The sequence below is a fragment of the Macaca mulatta genome, chromosome 20 (genome assembly GCF_049350105.2).
Source record: "Macaca mulatta isolate MMU2019108-1 chromosome 20, T2T-MMU8v2.0, whole genome shotgun sequence".
Taxonomy (NCBI): Eukaryota; Metazoa; Chordata; class Mammalia; order Primates; family Cercopithecidae; genus Macaca; species Macaca mulatta.
Genome location: NC_133425.1, coordinates 78,481,109 through 78,501,667, shown reverse-complemented (window position 1 = coordinate 78,501,667; position 20,559 = coordinate 78,481,109). Strand labels below are relative to the sequence as shown.

At 41.7% G+C, this 20,559-nt stretch overlaps 1 protein-coding gene and 1 long non-coding RNA gene across 13 annotated transcripts in view; one reads left to right on the top strand and one right to left on the bottom strand.

The window, feature by feature from the left end:
* Nucleotides 1-7,208, top strand: part of LOC144338263 (uncharacterized) — a 29,780-nt gene extending 22,572 nt beyond the window's left edge. The window contains exon 2 of the long non-coding RNA XR_013412249.1: nucleotides 5,279-7,208. This is a non-coding gene — a long non-coding RNA (uncharacterized LOC144338263). The remainder of the gene's footprint in view (nucleotides 1-5,278) is intronic.
* Nucleotides 1-20,559, bottom strand: part of CDH13 (cadherin 13) — a 1,167,676-nt gene that overhangs the window by 663,021 nt on the left and 484,096 nt on the right. For all 12 annotated transcript variants that reach the window (XM_077984054.1, XM_077984047.1, XM_077984053.1 and 9 more), the window contains 1 exon segment: nucleotides 7,471-7,587. In XM_077984054.1, coding sequence (XP_077840180.1) covers nucleotides 7,471-7,587 — 117 coding nt within the window.

The window sequence follows — 20,559 nt, the reverse complement described above, 5'->3', positions numbered from 1 at the left end:
CTTACGTGTAGCTGTGGCTGCTGAATGTAGCAATAAACTGTGATGTTCATCTCAAGAAGAATTATTGAGCACTGAGCCTTTGGACATCTTAGATACTCTGTATTCCAGTTTTTCTCCTACACTCTAGCCCATGATAAGTTTTAGTTATTGAATAAAACTGCTAGTTGCCTTAAAAGGGGGAAATTAAGTCCAGGTGCAATGGTTCATGCCTGTAATCCCAGCAACTTTGGGAGACCAAGGCAGGTGGAACACAAGTTCAAGAGACTGAGACGAGCCTGGCCAACATGGTGAAACCCCGTTTCTATTAAAAAAAAATACAAAAATTAGCTGGGAGTGGTGGCGCACGCCTGTAGTACCAGCTACTAGGGAGGCTGAGGCAGGAGAATCGCTTGAAACTGGGAAGCGGAGGTTGCAGTGAGCAGAGATCTCACCACTGCACCCCAGCCTGGTAATAGAGAGAGACTCTGTCTCAAAAACAAAACAAAACAAAACAAAACAAAACAGTGGGGAGTGGAAATTAAGCACATGTAAATTTCTGAGAAGAGTGTAGATGTGGATAAAGGGTACAAAGAGAAGTTAGACATGGATAAAGGGTATAAAGCAATGGATTTTAAAAGACGTAGAGGGCTGACAGCAATTACTGGGTTACCCTGGACAACCCAGTGAGTGCCTGATCATAAACTAAATCAGGCAATAGCAAGTAACCCTGAGTCTGCATTTCAGGAGGAGGGTGATGGAGAGGTGCTGGGGCTTCAGTACCAGCTTTCTGGTCCAGCCTCTAAGGATATAGCTTTGGCCTTCGTGGGTCTTCAAAGTGAGGCAAATGACTATTAAATAGAATAAAACAAACTAAATTTCAAGACTATCAGACTCCTTGGCACCTATTTGCATGGGTGGGCATAAATCTCAGGTCCAGAGTATCGGGATGCAGGGAGACCTCTAAGAATCTGATGCCCAGAACACTGAGGAATGTGGCAGAGCTGATGTAAATTACCCTCAGGTCTGACTTATGGTTCATGACACAATCAAAGCGGAGTCCTGGTTGAGTGGTTTTCATGATTTAGTCTAATGATCAATGTTGGTTCCCTTTACAAAGAGTACTTGGTCCAGTTACATATTTCTTCTATCCTGGGTTAAAGATGGCCTTCCAAATGCCCATTCTACCAATTTATAGGGTCTTTAAAAAAGGATTTTCTGTAAAAAAGTACTTTCATTGGTTTTGATGAAAAGGGTTTGTGATGAAAGCAGAATCCCTAATAAGCATTTCATAAATAACTTGTCTTTCAAACTCAATATAAAACAGAATAAAATACGTCTCCCAAAGACCTCCTTGCTGGCTTACAGATATAAAGTCCCTGCTCTCAATCAATTGGGGCCAAGAACTCAAAAATCTTTAAAGATGCAATCAATTATTTATCAGCGAAAGTTGGTAAAACTGAGAAATTATTTATGGCCGAAATTTTGAAAGAGTCATATTTTGAAGGGGGAGAGGGGAAAAAGCCACTTTGGGATCTGCATGTTCCTCTCCAGAGCACACACTCTCAGCTCCTCCCTGCTATCTAGAGTTCAAAAATGGAAAGAAAATCACAGGTATGAGGAAGTATGTTCATGACTGGGTGTTTTACCCTGTCTTCCAAAACTGTGAGAGATATTCTAGGGCAGAATGTACCGTGGAAAAGAGCCAGAAATTAGGAGGCAAACTGATTTTCCCAGGGCTGGCAGTGATCTATCAGGTTGTCTCCTGTGTGTGTTTGGGGAGGGTCATACACCCCCTCATACTCCCCACCTGCTATTTAAATGAGTAGCAGTGATTTGGAATCTCAGAGTTGTAATATGATTCCCTCGTATAATGGAAAAGCAGCTCCCAAATTCTAGTAGTTTAGCTACTTACCAACTAATTAATTACTTGGCAGATAGATAAATTATGTATCAGTCAAGGCTTTTTCTCATCCCTGGAGCTGCCTGCGTAACCCTGCTGTGGGTATTCAGTTCTATACAGCAGGATATCCAACTGTGAAAAACCCTCCACCAGGGGCTAACTCGCCACAGCACCTTGCTTTTAATGTCTTCATTCTTCAGGATATGAGTCTCCTTTCTTTAAAGGAATTCAGGTTGTAATAAAATATGACCAAAAAAAAAAAAAAAAAAAAAAAACAAGAACCAGTTACTTACTTGTCTCCATTCACCCTCTTGAAATGCAAGACAAATGATTTAAAAAGCGTTTTTATGCCAGCATGCTAACTCCTGTATCCTTTATGATAATTTTATACTTAGTTAAACTTAATTTTTCCTAACATTTTATTACGAAATTTCCAAATGCAGAGAAAACTTGAAAGAATTGTACAGCAAGCACCCATATGTTCACCAACTTATACTCTACCACTAACATTTTAATATACTTCCTTTATAATGTATCAGATATCAATCCATTGATCCAACCTTCTGTCTGTCTTATTTTTGAGTGCATTTCCAAGAATTGCACTTAATTTTAATGCTGTTTTGAAAGGAGAAGTTGTCAGTGAAGATATTTCATTCCATGGAAGAGCATTCTCAGAATGGGCTTAGTATTTTCCGAGTGTAGCGGTTAAGAGCACAGACTTTGAAATCTCAAAAAGCAGAAACAAAACTTGGCTCTGCTGTGAACTAGCTGTGTGGCTTTGGTCAGGTTACGTCACCCTTGAGTCTCATTACCTTCATTGGCACGCTAGAAAATGATCCTCATGTGGTTGTTATCATAAGAATTCAACATAATAGATGAAAAGTGCTTAGCACAGTGCTGGACAAATAATGACTATGTGCTGATATTGTCACCTCTTTCGTAATCCCACAAGATCAATGATTCTGTCTGTTTTCTCCTCCATTAAATTCCCAGCCCCTAGCAGTTCCTTATAAATAACAGATGCTGAATATATGCTTGTTGATATGAATTAGGTTGAATTTCAGAGATTTTCCCTCCTGGGATGCAGGAACTACTTTTTAATGGAGAGAGAGAGGCAAGTACAGGGGGTTTCAAAAGCCCAGGATGTGAGAAAGCTAGTGCAGGAAATGAGGTAAAAGCACAGGATGAAATGAAGTATGCAAAACAAATAGATATATTAGTTTTGGTAAGGAAGCCGAAGCGATCAGTGCCCTGTCCACATCCCCTATGTGTCACCTTTTCAGTGCAGACCAGCAGACTGGAGACTGCTGTACAGTATCCTTTTTGTCTAAGGTTCTCCTCCAAACCTCAGCAGGCTGTCGAGTTACTGCACAGAGTGCAGGGCAGATCTGATATGCTAGAGAATTTACACCCTTGGAAGCAGTCCTCAACCAATTACTGCTGGGAGTAGAAATACCCCAGTTTGTGTCAAAGTATCCCAGTGCCATCCCCTGGGGGTGCTTTAATGCTGACAATGTATTCCACACCATGTTTTAAAGTTAGCCCATGAGATTACAATCCAGTCACCCACAGGGGTAGCTGGCTTCATAAACAAGCTTCTCTCCCAGCTGCCTTCCCTTTTCTGTGTCTCTCCCTTATTTTATTATGAACATTTCCTCCACCTCTTAAATGAACTGCCTTCATTTGAATTCTTGTCTCAGGGTCCACTTCTAGGGGAAGCCAAAGTAAGACAAACGTCTTTATGCTTTTAAAGCTGCAGAACCTCTTCTTCAAATGGCATTCTATACCGAAGACTAATAAGTAATATTTACACAATTAGAGGTGTCCTGACTTAGAGATTTTTTGGGAGTGTGGTGGTGTTTGGAGGCCAGAGCTCAGCCTCTGTGGTCTTCTTTCCCTTCTCGCCGCCTCCCCAGCACTCACTGAAGACACCTACGTCCTCTTCCACAGCTCTGCAGAGCACAGCTTGTCAGCTGTGGTGGAGATGATGAGGATAAGACAGGAGATATAAAGAGTAATATAAATAAATAGAAACAAGCAGGAACAAAAAGGAAAATATGTACCTTCAAAGGCATATAAAGCATGGACAAATAAATAGTTTTTGCAAAGCAGTGCAGTAATTCTACAAAAAACATCTAGAGGTTTCGAAGGCTCTTGCACATTGTCTAGTTAGTAGCCTACCACACTTAGAAAAGCAGTTGCTTATAGAGAATCTAAGTCGAGATCAAGTATGGGCAACACATAAGGGGCTAAGAAGAGTTGAGTCCTCAGTTTGGAAACCAAATTGCCTTTTGAAGCCGTAATAAGTAAAAAAAAAAAAAAAAAAAAAAAAATTGCGAAAGAATGTTCCCAATTAGCTACATGCTTATGAACCCATTGAATAGCTCAAGAAAAGAGGCTTGTGAGAAAACCCACCCAAATATACCCAGGAGGAAATTGTGTGTAATTGAAGGAAACTATAGGATGACTACATAATGTATTGTCTAAATCTGGACATGACAGATTTGGATAACCAGTGTAAACTTGGATTTTCCAGGCAACTGAAATGTGATTGTCCTTACTATAACTAATTAATGGAATTGCAACTGAAGGTATTGTGTACTAGTGGTGGACAGGGGACAAAACCGTATTTCAGGTCAGCCCTCTGTAAACTTGAGTGTGCATCAGAATCACCTAGAAGCTGTGTAAAAACACGGATTCCTGGCTTTAACCCCAGAGTTTCTGGCTCAGTGGTTTTGGGGTAGGACATGAAGATATGCATTTCTAGCAAGCTTCCAGGGGATACTTATGTAGCTGGTCCACAATCACTTTTGGAGGATTGCTTAAGACCAGCAGTCCTGCACCCTGGCTGCATATCTGAATCACCTGGGATATTTAACACATCCTCACATGGTTCTCACCCCCACCCTAGTGGAATCAATCTCTGAGGGTGGAGCCCTGACATATGCATTTTAAGTGTCTCTGCTGATTGTGATGCATGCTGAGAGTTGAGAAGCCCAGGATTATCTGAAAGAAAACCGAAACACTGGAATGCAACGTGAGTCTCAGAAACTGTTTGGGAAGAGCTTTGAAGAATTGGGACTCGGGTCCCTTGGCACCTGGCATCTTGGGCTCCTGGGAAACCTGTCTAGAAAAGGATCATCACAGTGGCTAGGGCTGCCCGAGGGAACAGGGCTATCCCTTTGGAGCAGCTCTGCTTCCCTTTATATCATATCCCAGACTCTTGAAAAGATTTTTGCTTAGAGAAAGGCATCTTTGGCACAGTGGGAGTTTAAAATGATAAATATAGTGGTTACCAGGATACTGGATTATCACTTCTTTCAATGTGCAATAAAGATCAATTTTTTTGTTTGTTTGTTTGACACAGAGTCTCACTCTGCCGCCCAGGCTGTAGTACAGTGGTATGATCCCGGCTCACTGCAACCTCCACCTCTTGGGTTCAAGTGGTTCTCTTGTCTCAGCTTCCCAAGTAGCTGGGATTACAAGCGTGCCACTATGCTGGCTAATTTTTGTATTTTTAGTTGAGACAGGGTTTCGCCATGTTGGCCAGCATGGTCCTGAACTCCTGACCTTGGTTGATTCTCCTGCCTCAGCCTCCCAACATGCTGGGATTACGGGCGTGAACCATTGCGCCTGTCCAATACTAATTTTTAATAGTCCAAGTCATCTTTGTCCAGATCACCACCAAACTCCCCTCTTAGTGGGTCTCTTTGCTTCCACTCCTCTCTACCGCTCTGCTACCACTAATCATTCTCTACAAGGCAGCCAGGAGGATCTTTCAAAACACGCAGTCTCCTGGAGAAATCTTCCAGTGGTCCCCTGCTGCATGCACGATGAAACCCCAACTCCTCATCCAAGGGCAGGCTGGCCTCTCTGACTTCACTCTCACCACTGCCGTCCTTGTTCACTCTCTTGCAGCCACCCAGGCATGTTGCAACTCTACTACATGCTATTCTGTCCCACCTTCAGGCCTTTGCATGTAAACTTACCTCTGCCAAAGATGCTGTTCATCCAGATATTCCTATGACTGTTCCTTTCTCATCCTTCCAGTTTCCCCTCAAACAATACCTTCAAAAAGCCATCACAGTCATCTGTGTAAAGATTCCCTCCTCCCTCTACTCCTTCATCCTGCCATTTGCTCTTTTTTCCTCATCTTCCTGTTCTGATTTTCACAGCATTTGTCATACTCTGCAATGTTCTTCTTTCTGTCTTCCCACTAGCATGTTAGCTCTATTATCTGCTTCTTCACACCCAGCCCCAAGTTTAGAGTCCAGCATACAACATGTACGGTGTACTTAATAAACTAGCAGTTCAAAAGCAAATGCCATTAAGATCATTCATTTAACTAACCACCATTTTTCAAATTCCAGATTCACCAATGTCTGATACAGTAAGTTCCTCTTCAAACGTTTAATTTCTGATTCCCTTCCTCTTTGTTCTCAAGATCAACTTCCTTGTCCCTTCTGCTAAGTTACCTGCTCTGTAAACAACTTCTCCTGATAGTCCCAATCTGTAACTCATATCTCTTCCTCATTTGGAAAGACTCCTCTTTACTCCTGGCTACCCATTCTGTAAACTGCCACTCCTGCCGAAACAGCTCTTCCCACTGAAACTACCCTTCCCGCCTTTGCTGTGCCCTGACATGCCCAAACATGCCTTGTACCACAACCGACAGCGTCTCCCTTCCTGCCTAATTAGCCATATTCAATTTTAAACAGTAACCAATCAGGTCAGTTTAGATTGTGCGGTCCAACTCCAGCCAATGGGGACAGGACACAGAAGCAGGGACTAACCGTGTTAGGGATAAACCCCCCTTCCCTCTTTTGTTCAGTGTGCTCTCTCAGTGACCAGAAGTGCGAGGAGCACCCCACTGTAGAAGTAAATTGCCTTGCTGAGAAAACTCTTTGCCTGAGTGCTGGTTCTTCTTTGCGACACTGAGCACTTGTTTCTAACAACCAAAAAGTACAAACTGCTCAAAATTTGATTCTCCATGTTGATTCTCTTAAAGAGCGGAGAATGTATTGATGAGGCAGTATCAGTATTTTGGCACATTTAATGGTGACTATTTCTTCCTGGAAAAGCTATTGTTCTGATTCATGGGACAGTGTTTTCCACATCTGGTTCTGGATCTGGTTAGGATGATTTTACTCCCTTGATCAGGTTTAGTTTTTGGAAAACTAACCCAGTGATATGCTTGGACCTAGATATTTGAAAAGGAGGATCTCAGTGAAGGCCACATATCAACATACCGCCATCCTAGGGGGCCCTATCTGGGGATCACCTGAATATAATCTATAAAAACAATGAGCCTTATTTCTCAACCAATGACATCTTCCTACATAATTTCAACATCATCTACCATGTTGATCTCCATAATATTCAAAACTGTTATTGGTTCTTTCAAATTTCCTCTTTTGTGTATGAATGATCTTCCAACATTCTTTTTATGACAAAACCATTTGGTGTCTTATCATAGAGGGATGAAGACTAATTCCAGCTTGTCACCAAGACAGTCATACTCAGTCTGCTTCCTGTGCACTCATTTTTTCATAAAAAACACGTTTTTGTAATTTGTTTTTTGCGTGACTTACCTTGCCAACATCTCTTGGGAAAGGCTGTCTCTGATTCTCTGGAATTAAAATGGGAGATACCACAATGGACCTCTTTTGTCTTGGGACAGGAGAAGTTCTTGCAAATTTAAATATATCCTAAAAGGGAAAACAAAAGGATTGATTAAAATCTCCCATTGAAATGATATATCAGTCTGCTCTGAGATAGAGTTCCTTTGTTGGGAAAGCATACAGCTGTTTGGAAAGTGTTCATTGTATTCCATCAAATCCTATTAGCATTACCCAAGTACAATATTAGAATAATACTAAAGCTGACATTGTTATTCACTATAACTATCATGAAGCTACTTGAACCCCCAACTTCCAAATCATTCTATTCACAATGACAGTCTTGATTTATGCATCCCTCACTGTTTGCATATTACTGTTCTTAATCTGCCAAGCTACTGGATTTCTTGCCTGGTCAGGAATCTGGAGGACTTGCTTAGATATAAAATTTTATTTGATTTATATAGCCCATAAAGAATTGGTTTTATAACAAATCCTAAGTGAAAAGAACAAAGTTAGATGCATCATATTGCCTGACTTCAAATTATACTACAAGGCTATAGTAACCAAAACAGGATGGTACTGGTATAAACCTAGATTAATGGAACAGAACAGAGAATCCAGAAATAAAGCCACATACCTACAACCAACTGATCTTCAACAAAGTCATCAAAAATATATGATAGGGAAATGACACTCCATTCAATAAATGGTGTTGGGCTAAACACCCATATGGAAAATTGGATAATCATATTCCTAAGAGTGAAATTGGACCCATAGCTTTCACTATATACAAAAATTAACACAAGATGAATTAAAGACTTCAACATAAGATCTGAAACTATAAAAATCCTAGAAGAAACCATAGGAAAAACTCTTCTAGACATTGGCCTTGACAAAGAATTTATGGCCTAGTACTCAAAAGCAAACATTACCAAAAAAAAAAAAAAAAAAAAAAAAAGGACAATTCGAACTTAATTAAACTAAAAAGCTTCTGCACAGCAAAAGAAGCAATCAACAGAGTAAGCAGATGACCTAGAGAATGGGAAAAATATTTGTAAAGTATGCATCCAACAAAAGACTATTATCCAGAATTTACAAGGAATTCAAACAGCAAAAATGACCCCATTTAAAAGTGGGCAGGCCAGGCGCAGTGGCTCACACCTGTAATCCCAGCACTTTGGGAGGTCAGGGCAGGCCGATCTCCTGAGGCGAGGAGTTTGAGACCAGCCTGGCCAACATGATGAAACTTGGTCTCAACTAAAAATACAAAAATTAGCCAGGCATGGTGGCAGGCACTTGCAATCCCAGCTACTTGGGTGGCTGAGGCAGGAGAATTGCTTGAACCCAGGATGCGGACACTGCAGTGAGCCAAGATTATACCACTACACTCCAGCCTGGGCAACAGAACGAGACTCCAACTCAAAACAAACAAAAAAAAGTAGGGCAAACAACATTAACAGACATCCTTCAAAAGGACACATACGAGGGGCCAACAGACATATGAAAAATACTCAATATCACTAATCTTCAGAGAAATGCAAATTAAAACCACAATGCGATATCATCTTACACCAGTCAGAATGGCTATGATTAAAAAGTCTTAAACAACAAATATTGGTGAGGCTGCAGAGAAAAGAGAATGCTTATATACTGTTGGTGGGAGTGTAAATTAGTACAAACTCTGAAAAACAGTATGATGACTTCTCAAAGAACTGAAAATAGAACTATCATTCAACCCAGCAATCCCACTACGGGGTATATACACAAAGGAAAAGGAATCATTATATCAAAACAATACCTGCACATGTGTGTTCATCATAGCACTATTCACAATAGCAAAGACATGGATTGAACCTAAGTGTCCATCAACAGAAGACTGGATTAAAAAAATGTGGGGCCAGGCGCAGTGGCTCACGCCTGTAATCCCAGCCCTTTGGGAGGCTGAGGTGGGCTGATAACCTGAGGTTGGGAGTTCGAGACCAGCCTGACCAACATGAAGAAACCCTATCTCTACTAAAAATACAAAATTAACCAGGCGTGGTGGCACATGCTGGTAATCCCTGCAATCCCAGCTACTCAGGAGGCTGAGGCAGGAGAATCGCTTGAACCCAGGAGTCAGAGGTTGCAGTGAGCCGAGATTGCGCCATTGCACTCCAGCCTGGGCAATAAGAGCGAAACTCAGTCTCAAAAAAAGAAAATGTGGGATATATATATATGTGTGTGTATACGTATGTGTGTATATATATTCTTAAATAAATATATATAACATATATCCCACATTTATAGATATATAATAGATATATCCCACATTTATATAAATATATATATTTATATAAATAAATATAGATATAAATGTGGGATAAATATTTATATATTATATATTTGTATATAATATATATAAATGTGCATATATGTATATATGTGTATATATTATGTATACATAAATATACACACACAAATAGATACATTTATATATAAATGTGGGATATATATATTATATATATTTATATAAGGATATATACACACATATACACATACACACACACACATATACACACACACACAAGCCATAGAATACTACTCAAACATAAAAAAAAGAATAAAATCATGTCTTTTGCAGCAACATGGATGAAGGAGGAAGACATTATCCAAAGCGAAGTAACTCAAACAGAAAAATGCCGCACATTCTCACTTTTGGGTGGGAGCTCAGCAATGGGTACTTGTGAACATGCAGAGTGGAATAAGAGACACTGGGGTCTTCAGAAGGTGGGAGGGTGGGAGGAGGGCGAGAGCTGAAAACATCACCTGTTGGGTACAATGTTTGCTCTTTGGGTGATGGGTTCATTAAAAGGCCACCCTTCCCCACTACACAATGTGTGCATGGAAGAAACCTGCACTCGTACCCCTTGAATATTTTTTTAGATACTCTCCCAATAATAGGGAATTTTGCTCTAGGGTAATGGATAGGCATTTTCAAAATGATTATACTTTGTAAGAGTCTTCAAAAACATTTACAAAATGAAAAATAAAAAGCAACTCTCTTCATGGGTCACTGCAAGGTCCTTACATTCACAAATGAATAGGGAAAAAGGGACAATCACAAAGTCCCAAACTATGTCAGGCATTATGGAGACTCGTATTCAATGTATTGTCAAAGAACACATGCTATTATTATGATTAGTGGGGCAACTGTTGGAATGCACTCTCCAAGTAGCATGTCCCAAGTTCAATCATTGGAGTGACACTGTCAGGGTGTTTGCTCTATGTGTAACTCATCTTTTTCATTAAATGTGTTCAAAATGAAAGCTTTGTATCATTTTAAATAAAACATTAGTATCACTTTACATAAAAAGAAGGAAAACATAAAAATAAACTTGCTGGAGACCTAATGACACTATCACATTTGAGCTCAAAACTGTTGCCTATGGAAAGTTCTTCATTTTACAGGTAAAAAGGGGCTAGAGCAGTGTTAAAGGGGTGTTAGCACCAAGCTGAGACTTCCTCCTTGATCTGATCAGATGACCGAAAGATAACTGAAAAAGAATATCATTCCCAATACGCAAACTGATCTTATTTAATGCCACATCCTAATTAAAATTCCCTTCTGCATCATCAGAAGTAAACATCTGAAACTTGACAACAGGTTCCTATCAAAATAATGTGATAAATGATAGTTTCATTCCATCTTTGCCCCCAAGACCCCACAAAAGAGTGCGTGTGTGTGTGTGTGTGTGTGTGTGTGTGATAGTTTTAAAGGGAAATTTATGTAATAAAATTCAAACAGGAAACAAGATAAGCTAAGGCTCTGAAAGCATCTATAAATAGCCATTCTCTTGATTTTGGTGGGAATATAAATTCATAGCACCCTTGTGAAAAGCAATCAGGCAATATTTATTTATTGAGAGTTTTATGAATGTACATATCCCTTCACTCTGTAATTTTACTCCTAGGAACGCATTCAAATGTTACATTCAAAAGAAGAATAAAACTGTATGAAGGAAGATGTTTAGTGAGACATGATTTATAACGGGCAAACATGAAAAACATCCTAAATGTTCCATAACAGGGACAAAGTTACATTTGGGTTTGTTAGTAGGAGACACTCTTAGGCCATGACCAATAATGCAATTGTGAAGACCATGTTCCAACCACTATTATCATCACTCCATTGCCCTCACCATCACTACCCTAAACTACTATAGTAATGATACAGTAAGCATATGCTGGCCAATGCACTGGGCACTTGGCATGAGTCCCCTCTAATATTTTCATCAGACCTGCCAAGTAAATCTTATCCCTCCTTAATCAATGAAGAAAGTTCAGAGAGGTTGCATACAAACTGCTCCAATTTACCTAGCTACCACAGAGAATATTTAAGACAAACTATGTAGGAAAATATAGAATAACATATTGAATGCATTCTATTTTCTATATACTATACTCATCACAGAAGAATATTAAAATCTCAATGAAAGAGACTAAGTAAAAGACATTTTAGTCTCTAGGTAGTGAAAAAGACTCAATATGCAGGCAAAGAAAACTGGATTCTGTATAAGACAGTGAGAAGAAAAAGAAAGAATAATATAACAAACAAACAAAAAAGCCAACTACTCAAAACGAACCCAACCCTAAACAAAGAAACAGCATTGGCCGGGCGCGGTGGCTCACGCCTGTAATCCCAGCACTTTGGGAGGCCGAGGCGGGTGGATCACGAGGTCAGGAGTTCAGGACCAGCCTGACTGACAGGTGAAAATCCATCTCTACTAAAAATACAAAAATTAGCCTGGTGTGGTGGCACGTGCTTGTAATCCCAGCTACTTGGGAGGCTGAGGCGGGAGAATCACTTGAACCTGGGAGATGGAAGTTGCAGTGAGCCGAGATCCTGCCACTGCACTCCAGCCTGGATGACAGAGCGAGACTCTGTCTCAAAAAAAAAAAAGAAAAAAGAAAAGAAAATTACAGTGCATTGTATTTACACAAAACCGGTATTTAACATTGATGAAGATTCTGTTGGTTTATTAAGGGTGGCAAAAATAGGAAATATGTAAACTATGTAATATCTGAATGTCATTCATGATAAAATATATCTTGAGCCTCAGATGAGAGGACAGTCTAGGGAAACACTTTAAAAAGATGTAAAGTTTGTGCAGATGTAAAGGATTAGTGAATGGGCTTCATTCTAGAGCAAACGTAGCCTCAGCTCATGATGACAACTTATGTCTAAATGTGTCCAAAGTAATGACAAAGCATACTGTGTCATCAATAACGAACTTTGCATAGTGAGTCATGAAGTGCTTACTTGTGTTTTCATACCCACAAATGGGTGATATTTGTGTCCTCATGGGTGTCCAGAGTGGTCAGGTCCCTGAGTTCCCATCCTACCTCTGGTGTCCTCTCAGCTCACCAGCTAATCAAGTCCACAGCTGCCAGTCCATTTCCTTGATTGTTACAGCACATCCCAGAAGTATGGCAACCAGCACAATTGTGCTAATCCCTGGATCTAAAGTGACCAAGAAAAGAAGCAGGAGGCTCTGATTCTTGAAAAGCAGCACCTGGAAGGGACAGGGTGGGGTGCTGCTGGAGGAAATGATCGTAGAAAAGCCACCATGTGCATGTCGACTCTCTGGGCCCGCCGTGGTGAAGGAATGAAGATGCAGGAGAGCAGAGATGCCCGCAGGAGGTGTGAGAGGAGAGAATCGGCGGCTATGTCAGCCTCAGAGAGGAGGCCAAACACTGCTCCCCTTGAGGCAGGACACAGAGGGGTTGAAGGAAATTTTCCCATCTGGAAAGGAAGATAATTTGCCTGTCCTCTAGGTTATCAGAATGAAATGAGAAACTGCATTTGAAAGTGCTCTGCACTCTCTAAAGAACCGCAGAAAAGCGAAGGATGAGTCTTATTAACACCAGGACGGAGGAAGTGAGAAAATGAGGGTGAGCCACTCAGCCCCTATGAGGAGTGAGTAATTCGGCTGTGGGTGGCCTAAGGCCAGATTTGAAACACAGACACATGTAGACACGCAGCCCCTTCCAGCTTTCCAGATTCATGAGATGCGTGCAGATGTCAAATGTTCTCTGTGACATCAAATGCACACACTTATACACATGTGGGTTTACACACACACCAGAATCCATTTGATAGACACACATAACACACACACTCGTGAACAGATGCACATGCAACAGACATGCACCAGCTGCCTAGACCCAAGGACATATGCCCCACACCTTCGCACTTCCAATGTGATGAACACAATCCCCTCAGTCACAGGAACAGACATAGGCACACAGAGGTGTGCAGAGGAGTATGAAGTTCTGGGGCCGCTGCCAACACCAGACCATGTGTGTCTTGTGGGACTTCCCCCACAGCAGTCTCCGGACAGCGATCCACAGCATCTTTAGCCTGGGTTATCCAAGGCCTGCGGCAGCCTCATCCAGCCTTGCTTCCGTCAAAAGGGCAGTGCTGTGTCTTCAGGGAGCCTCACACATGCTGGATTCTATTAGAAGAAGATTGTCATGCCTACACAAAGATGTCTGGTTTCACGCAGCTAAGCAGGGTCTTCATTTTCCTGTCTTAGGGCATTTGAGGTTAAAATCTCATTTGCTTTCCTCCCTGTTTCTCAATCTCAGGGGAAATTGAAAGTGCATTAAAAGCAAGTATGCTATCTGGAAGCACCACATCACTCAGCCCCAAAGTACATGTATCAGAAATAAAAGGGAGACCCCTGAAACAATGAGGGGCAGAGGAGGGGTTGAGGGTAGCAAGGGAGGGTGGAGGCCAAGGGAAACAGGAAGTTAGAAAGGAAAAAAGAACATGAGAAGGAGCGAGAGAGTAGATTCATATTAACTAAATCATTCATTCATTCTTTCATTCATTTCTTCAAAACATATCTATCAAGCCCTTTCTCCCTGCCAGGTATAATCCTAGGCATCTGGGATGGTGTGGTGCCTAAAAGAAGCAAAGCCCTTGCCCTCATGAAGCTTCTATTCTAGAGAGAGGGGGCAAACCACAGAAAGAGAAAGAGAAGAACACATGTGGCTCAAGAGAAAAGATCAGCAGGGAGGAGGGCTGGAAGTGCTCAGAGGGAGAGGGTGCTGATGTTTTAGATACGGAGGTGAGAAGGGGTCCACCGAGGAGATGACAGTGGAGAAGGAAGAATGGGCCAAGTGGGCAGGGGGAGGAGGTACTGTCAGCAGCAGGAGCCTACTGGGCATGGTGGAGCTGCAGCATGGCAGCTGCTGGCTTGGGCAAGGTGAGGGCTATGCACAGAAGGAGACAGTCAGGGCCTGGTGAAGGGAAGTCAGACCCTGGAGAGGCACACAGGCCACGGAGAGGGCCCTGGCTTTTACTCCGCATGAGGAGTGAGCCATGGAAGGGTTTTGAGCTGAGGAGTCCAGTTGCAATAAAAAATATCATAGCTGCTTTGTGTGGAGAATAGACTTAAAGGGATAAACATAAATAAATTAGTTGGATTTCCTCCTTCTCCCAGGTCGGACCTAGGATGACAAGCTACATTCACTGTAACTCAGTGCTCATTGTCCTACAGTGATTTGCCTGTCCTCTAGGTTATCAGAATGAAATGAGAAACTGCATGTAAAAGTGGTCTGCACTCTCTAAAGAACTTACACTGTCCTACAGAGAACACTCAGGCTCCTCCTACAATGCAAATCTGAGCATTTGATTTGTGGAAAGGGAGAGTTGGAGTCAATTTCTCTGGCGGGAGCCCTTCTCCCTGCAAAAGTTTAAAAGGACCATTGAGGTGTAATTTATGCACCATGAAATTCACCCGTTTTAAGTGTGTAACACAATGATTATTACAAAATTTACAGAGTTGTGCAATCCCCACCACGTCTAATGTTAGAGCATTCCCACCACCCTTAAATGAAACCTCATGCCCATTAGCAGTCATTCCCGCTTTACGACAGCCACTGGCAACCACAAATCTATTTTCTGGCTGTATGTGTTTGTCTTTTCTGGACATTTCACGAAAAGAACCCATGCAATATGTCCCCACAGTATTTCCATGAACTTCACCCTCTTTCATTGTTGATGTGAAGATTAAACAGGTAGGGCTGCAGCGCCATCCAGTGACTGGTCAGGGGTGTGTCAAGGCCAGCCTCCTGGCTTCCAGGTGGGACCATGCTCAGTGGACACCCCAGCCCGCATCCCTGCCGCCCAGGAAGACTGAAGCCTCCAGGCACCTGCAGTCAGCAACTCCTCCATCAGCCTCCTTCCCTATCCCATCCCCCTGACCTCCCTCTCTGCTAGGTGTGGATAATGAGACCCCCTCCCCAGTTGCCTGGTCTGTTTCCCAGGGGGCCAACCTCTAACACCTGCCAAAGCATGGTGCTCAATGTCGAGACCCAATGGGAAGGGTGTCCCAAAAGTGAAGAACTGCTCACTTTCGTTATGTCTGCCAGACTGGCAATCTACAGCTGGGACTGCACTCCAAGTTTTGTCTGTCCCTGCCCCTTTCCGTCACACCTGGCAAAGGGCATAAAAGCCTTCCCTAACAGCCAGCTGGAGGAAGTGGTGAGATTTGAAAGGAATGATCCTACTTCCTGCACACCTGAACACAAGGCCGGATGCAGCTTGACTCGGGCTGGCCACTTGTTGGAGGATCTCCTATATATGCCGACATTCAAACAGGCAGAGTGTCCAGATAATTCGCCTGTCCTCAATCCCTCTTTCTGCCCTCCTGGACCCTGGCTTTGCATCATAGAATAAGTGATAGGGAAAAATAGTAAGAACCTATAAAGAAACCACAAGCCTCTACCATCTTTGTTCCCTCTCCTACTTCCATAAGTTCTGGACAAACTTGTTCGCTAAGAGGAGATATTTTAGCAAGACAAAGCATTGCAGAAGCTGAAATATGTCTTCCTGGCAGTCAGGGAGTTAAAGGAGAACAGTGAAAGGTGAGACTCATGCAGTCAGCCCAGCCCAATTATGCACAGTCTTGTAAGTCAAGGTGAGAAGACTGGATTAGCTTTCAAGGCAATAGGGAGCCTTTGTAGGCTTCATGCAAAGACATGATGCTTTGGATTTGAGTTCAAGGACCTGAGGGTTATTCCACTGAAGGGTTTGAAGCTTATATTCTAGACTCAAGATGACATAACCTGGTTCGTTCTAACCTTCATAACCCTAAGATTTGCCTGGGATGCTAGTCCTGGATTCACCAAGTCTGCCATAGAAAATACCGTCATTTATTGAGTATTTATTACATGCCAGGCACAGTACTAAATATATTATACTATTATCTCACTTAGTACATTCAACAACTTGCTGGCAGAACCACCATGGCTGTTCTCCTGAGGTTAAAAGATGTAAGAGACTCATCTCAAGTCATTCATCGCTTTGGCCTCTGTAACTCCAGAACCATCTGCTCTAAAAACACTTTGCTATAAACCTCCCCAGGGTTGCTGCTGAAGACGACCTTTTCAAGGAGGTCCATGCTTGGCTGCAGAGGTCTTTTGACCCATTTACTCAGGTATAACTGGATAATCACATCTTTAACATTTTCCCAGAGAGAACAAATCTCCAGCCCCTGGCTAAAAGGAGCTACCTATACTGCAGGGGGACAGCTTAATTGTCTGCAAATTTTTGCAAATGAATGGAACTGCAGAAGCCAATCTCCAATTTATTCCATTCTTGCAGCTGATCTCATTGTGTAGAAAGTTGCTGGGAGGACAGTTCTGTGCTACTCAATTCACATTTTGTATGCAATCAAACACATGGTTCAGGCAGCTTTGCAGTACCTGGGGCGACATTTAAAGTTTGCTTCATTGCCTCCTGGGGCTGAAGTTTGCCTACTTAAGGAAGAAAAACCCAGCAAATATCCAACTTTCGGCAGCAAATTTAAAAGGTTGGAGAGGCAAGATAGAAGCTTACTAAATTTCCATCTATCTATTTTCCCAATATTCTAGAGGACAAATATCAGCAAAACGAAGTCACCCACTGCAGATTTACTGTATAGAATTATGCTGACAATAAAATGTGGTGACATAGAAATTATCTGTTGTTAGTTCTTCATATCGTCTTATGGCAGAGGGTGTTAGGGAACTCATTTTAAAGGGTCAGAGAAGACGATGGTTGGTGATTCATAGGATGGCATCAAGCCAATCTGTTGTTGTAAATTACACCACTCAATGCTTATCAATGGCCCCCATACAACCAAGAGAAATAGGTGCAAGCCATTGTTGCCTTGAGTCTTCATGCATGCATCCTTTTCAGTAGGGACAGCCAGCAATGTCAGAAACAGCATCTCCAGTAATGAAAGGCATACATCAGAGGTGTTGGGGATGGCCAATCTCAAAATTAAAATAAAAAATGCATAGAAGGTCCAATAACAAATCATCTGAATCACCATCTAGGAATCATTACATTACATTCCTAATGTAATGAATATCTCAGTCATTTCCATTGTTACATATGCTTCAGGTGGAAAAGAAATCGCTTTGCCCAAAGAAGTGAGTGGAGAAAAGTAGTAACAAGTTTCATCAGGGGAGTCTGAAATTGGAGTGTTAACTGCAGATGTTCTCTCTCCAGCAGCCAGCGAGATCTTTTGAAAACATTCTTCTCCCCCTCATTAAGCCTACAGGGTATATAGGCTTCCCCTTGGCAAAGGATGAAGCCTCCGGGTTTGCTAGGCCGGGAAGATCCAGCAGGCTTGGCTCCTGACAACGACTCCGACCTCAGGTGCTATCACTGTGCTCCTGGCTCTGCTTCTCAGCTGCACGCACCCTCTTCAGATCCTTCAATTGCAGGTGCTTGTCTGAGGGCTTCTCACCTTGTGACTTCCTTTCTTGTCCCTCCCCTCTTTTGCCTGGTTAACCCCCCACCCATCACTCTACTCTCCACTCAAGCACCACTTCTAGGCTTCCTCAGTCTCTTTTGCTATGAGGATTGGCTGCACTTTGCCTTTTTCCCCTAGAGCCCTGTGTCAGCTTCTGATCACACATTCATTCAGTGCCACTGTGTCATCAGTGCTAGTCTTCCATGCAAGGCTCCCAGCTCCATAAGGGCTGACCCTACATCTTCCTGGTCGCTGCTACGCCCCCTGGTGACTAGCACAAGACAGGCATAGAGCAGGTGTCTAACAAGCACTTAAAATATTACTAAAGAAATTATGAAATAAATATAGGGTTATTGTAAGAATTTGAGTAATCCAGGTAATGGAGTTAGCACAGTAGCTGGTGCAGAGTATTTGCTCCATGATTGTGTCTAATAAATAAGTGAGTAGGATGTTGGTGATTCCACTTTGATTTCGTCTTTAATAGAGAAATCTCTCTAATACGAGTAAAACTGCCACTCTCAGTTGGATTCTTTTATCCTGGGGTGCTCAATGCTTTGTGAAGTAACCAAATTTAGAAAATTTTTTGAAAATTATCCCTTTTGTTAAGCCAAAATCTACCGCAGGGGTGTTGGTTTTGTTTTCTGGAGTTGCACGGACATCCCCCCTTCTTCATACGATAGTGTCAGCTGTCTGAGGTCAATCTGGTGTTGGCTCACGCTCCCTGCTTTTGCGTTCCTTGTAAATTCTGCCCTCCAAACACCACCAGTTCCCAGAATTATCTCTACTAGATGGGGGTTCCACATGTTCTCCTCCTTTATAAGTGCTGTAATTTTTAAGTTGGTCTTAAAGTTCCTTCTCAAATACCCTGAAATTATCCTAATAGCCAAATATGTTCACTACAAAGTTGAGAAATATTTTTTAAAAAATAAAGTGCACAGTGCTCATGATGTTCTGGTAAATAGATATATTGATGCTAAAGAAAAAGGTACAGATATTTTACTGAAAAACAAAAATGTAACTATGTTTGATATTCTTTAAAGTGTTCATGCTTTTCGACTAAGTAATTTAACTTCTAGGAACACAGTGCAGAGAAATAATCAAAATATACACACGTCATACACTCAAGACAGGCATTTGCTATAATATTATGAGGAAACTAACAAAAAGGAAGTAAGCACATTATACATCAAGGCGAAGAGACAAAGGGTTAATTACACTTCCTTTTTGGCTATTTCTTCTAACTCCTAACCCACAAACACCTAAAAACACATGAAGCCCTCCAAATAGAAAAATACCACATGTGTATACACACACCACATAGAAACACAAATATCTAATCACCAAGAACTTCCTCTCTCTTTTTCTCTCTGTCTTTCTGTGTCTCTGTTCTGTCTCCCTCTCAAATCCTGTTCGCATGCTTTAGGATAGGTGGAATCCACAGACAGGGGAAGCCTGGATCCCTGGATGTCTTCACCCAGTGCAGTTCCCTGCCAACGGGATTTGTTTGTTGTTAACTGCTTGTTTGCTAGAGTAATTAGCCTGCTCTAACTGATACATAGACCAAATACACAATGATTGCATGTGTGAATAAATGAAAGAAAAATTAATTAAATAAGACACAAAGGTATAGAAATCAAAAAGGAAACCCAGAGGGAGGAAAAATGAAAAAGTAAAGCAAAGCGGAGAGTTCTAAAATTACTGTTTCCAAAAATGGAACAAAGCCCTAGAACTCTGGAAACTTTTTTCTCCAAAGTTTTACTAAAATTAAGTGTGTATAAGAAAATTTGTGCACATATTGATATTTAAGGAATAAGAGTTATTCACTTCCTTGATATAGTGGCTTAGCTCTAAATATGCATTTAACATGCATGAGATCCAGGAAAATAGGACTGAATGCTTCATCAGGGAGAAGTTCATATAGTTTATTTCTCTTTCTCTTTAGGCTTTTGATATTCCATAAAATGATGAAACTATGAAATAGAGAGAAGGAGTTATTTTTATGAATTCTTGTTGAAGTCAAGTTATGATGATCTACTGATATGATCCTAGGTTTTTACGATGGCTACAGCAAGTGCTTCCCTGCGTCCCATCTCAACTCCATTCTCCAATCCACTGCCCGAGTGCTCTGACCAAACATAAATGTAAGTATGACACTCCCTTATGTTAAGTCATTCACATGCTCTAGTGGAGACTCTAACTGTCCTACTGCACCATGATCTGCTCTCCCGAACAGTCAGCAACTCTCTCCCATGTCATCTACACCACAGCC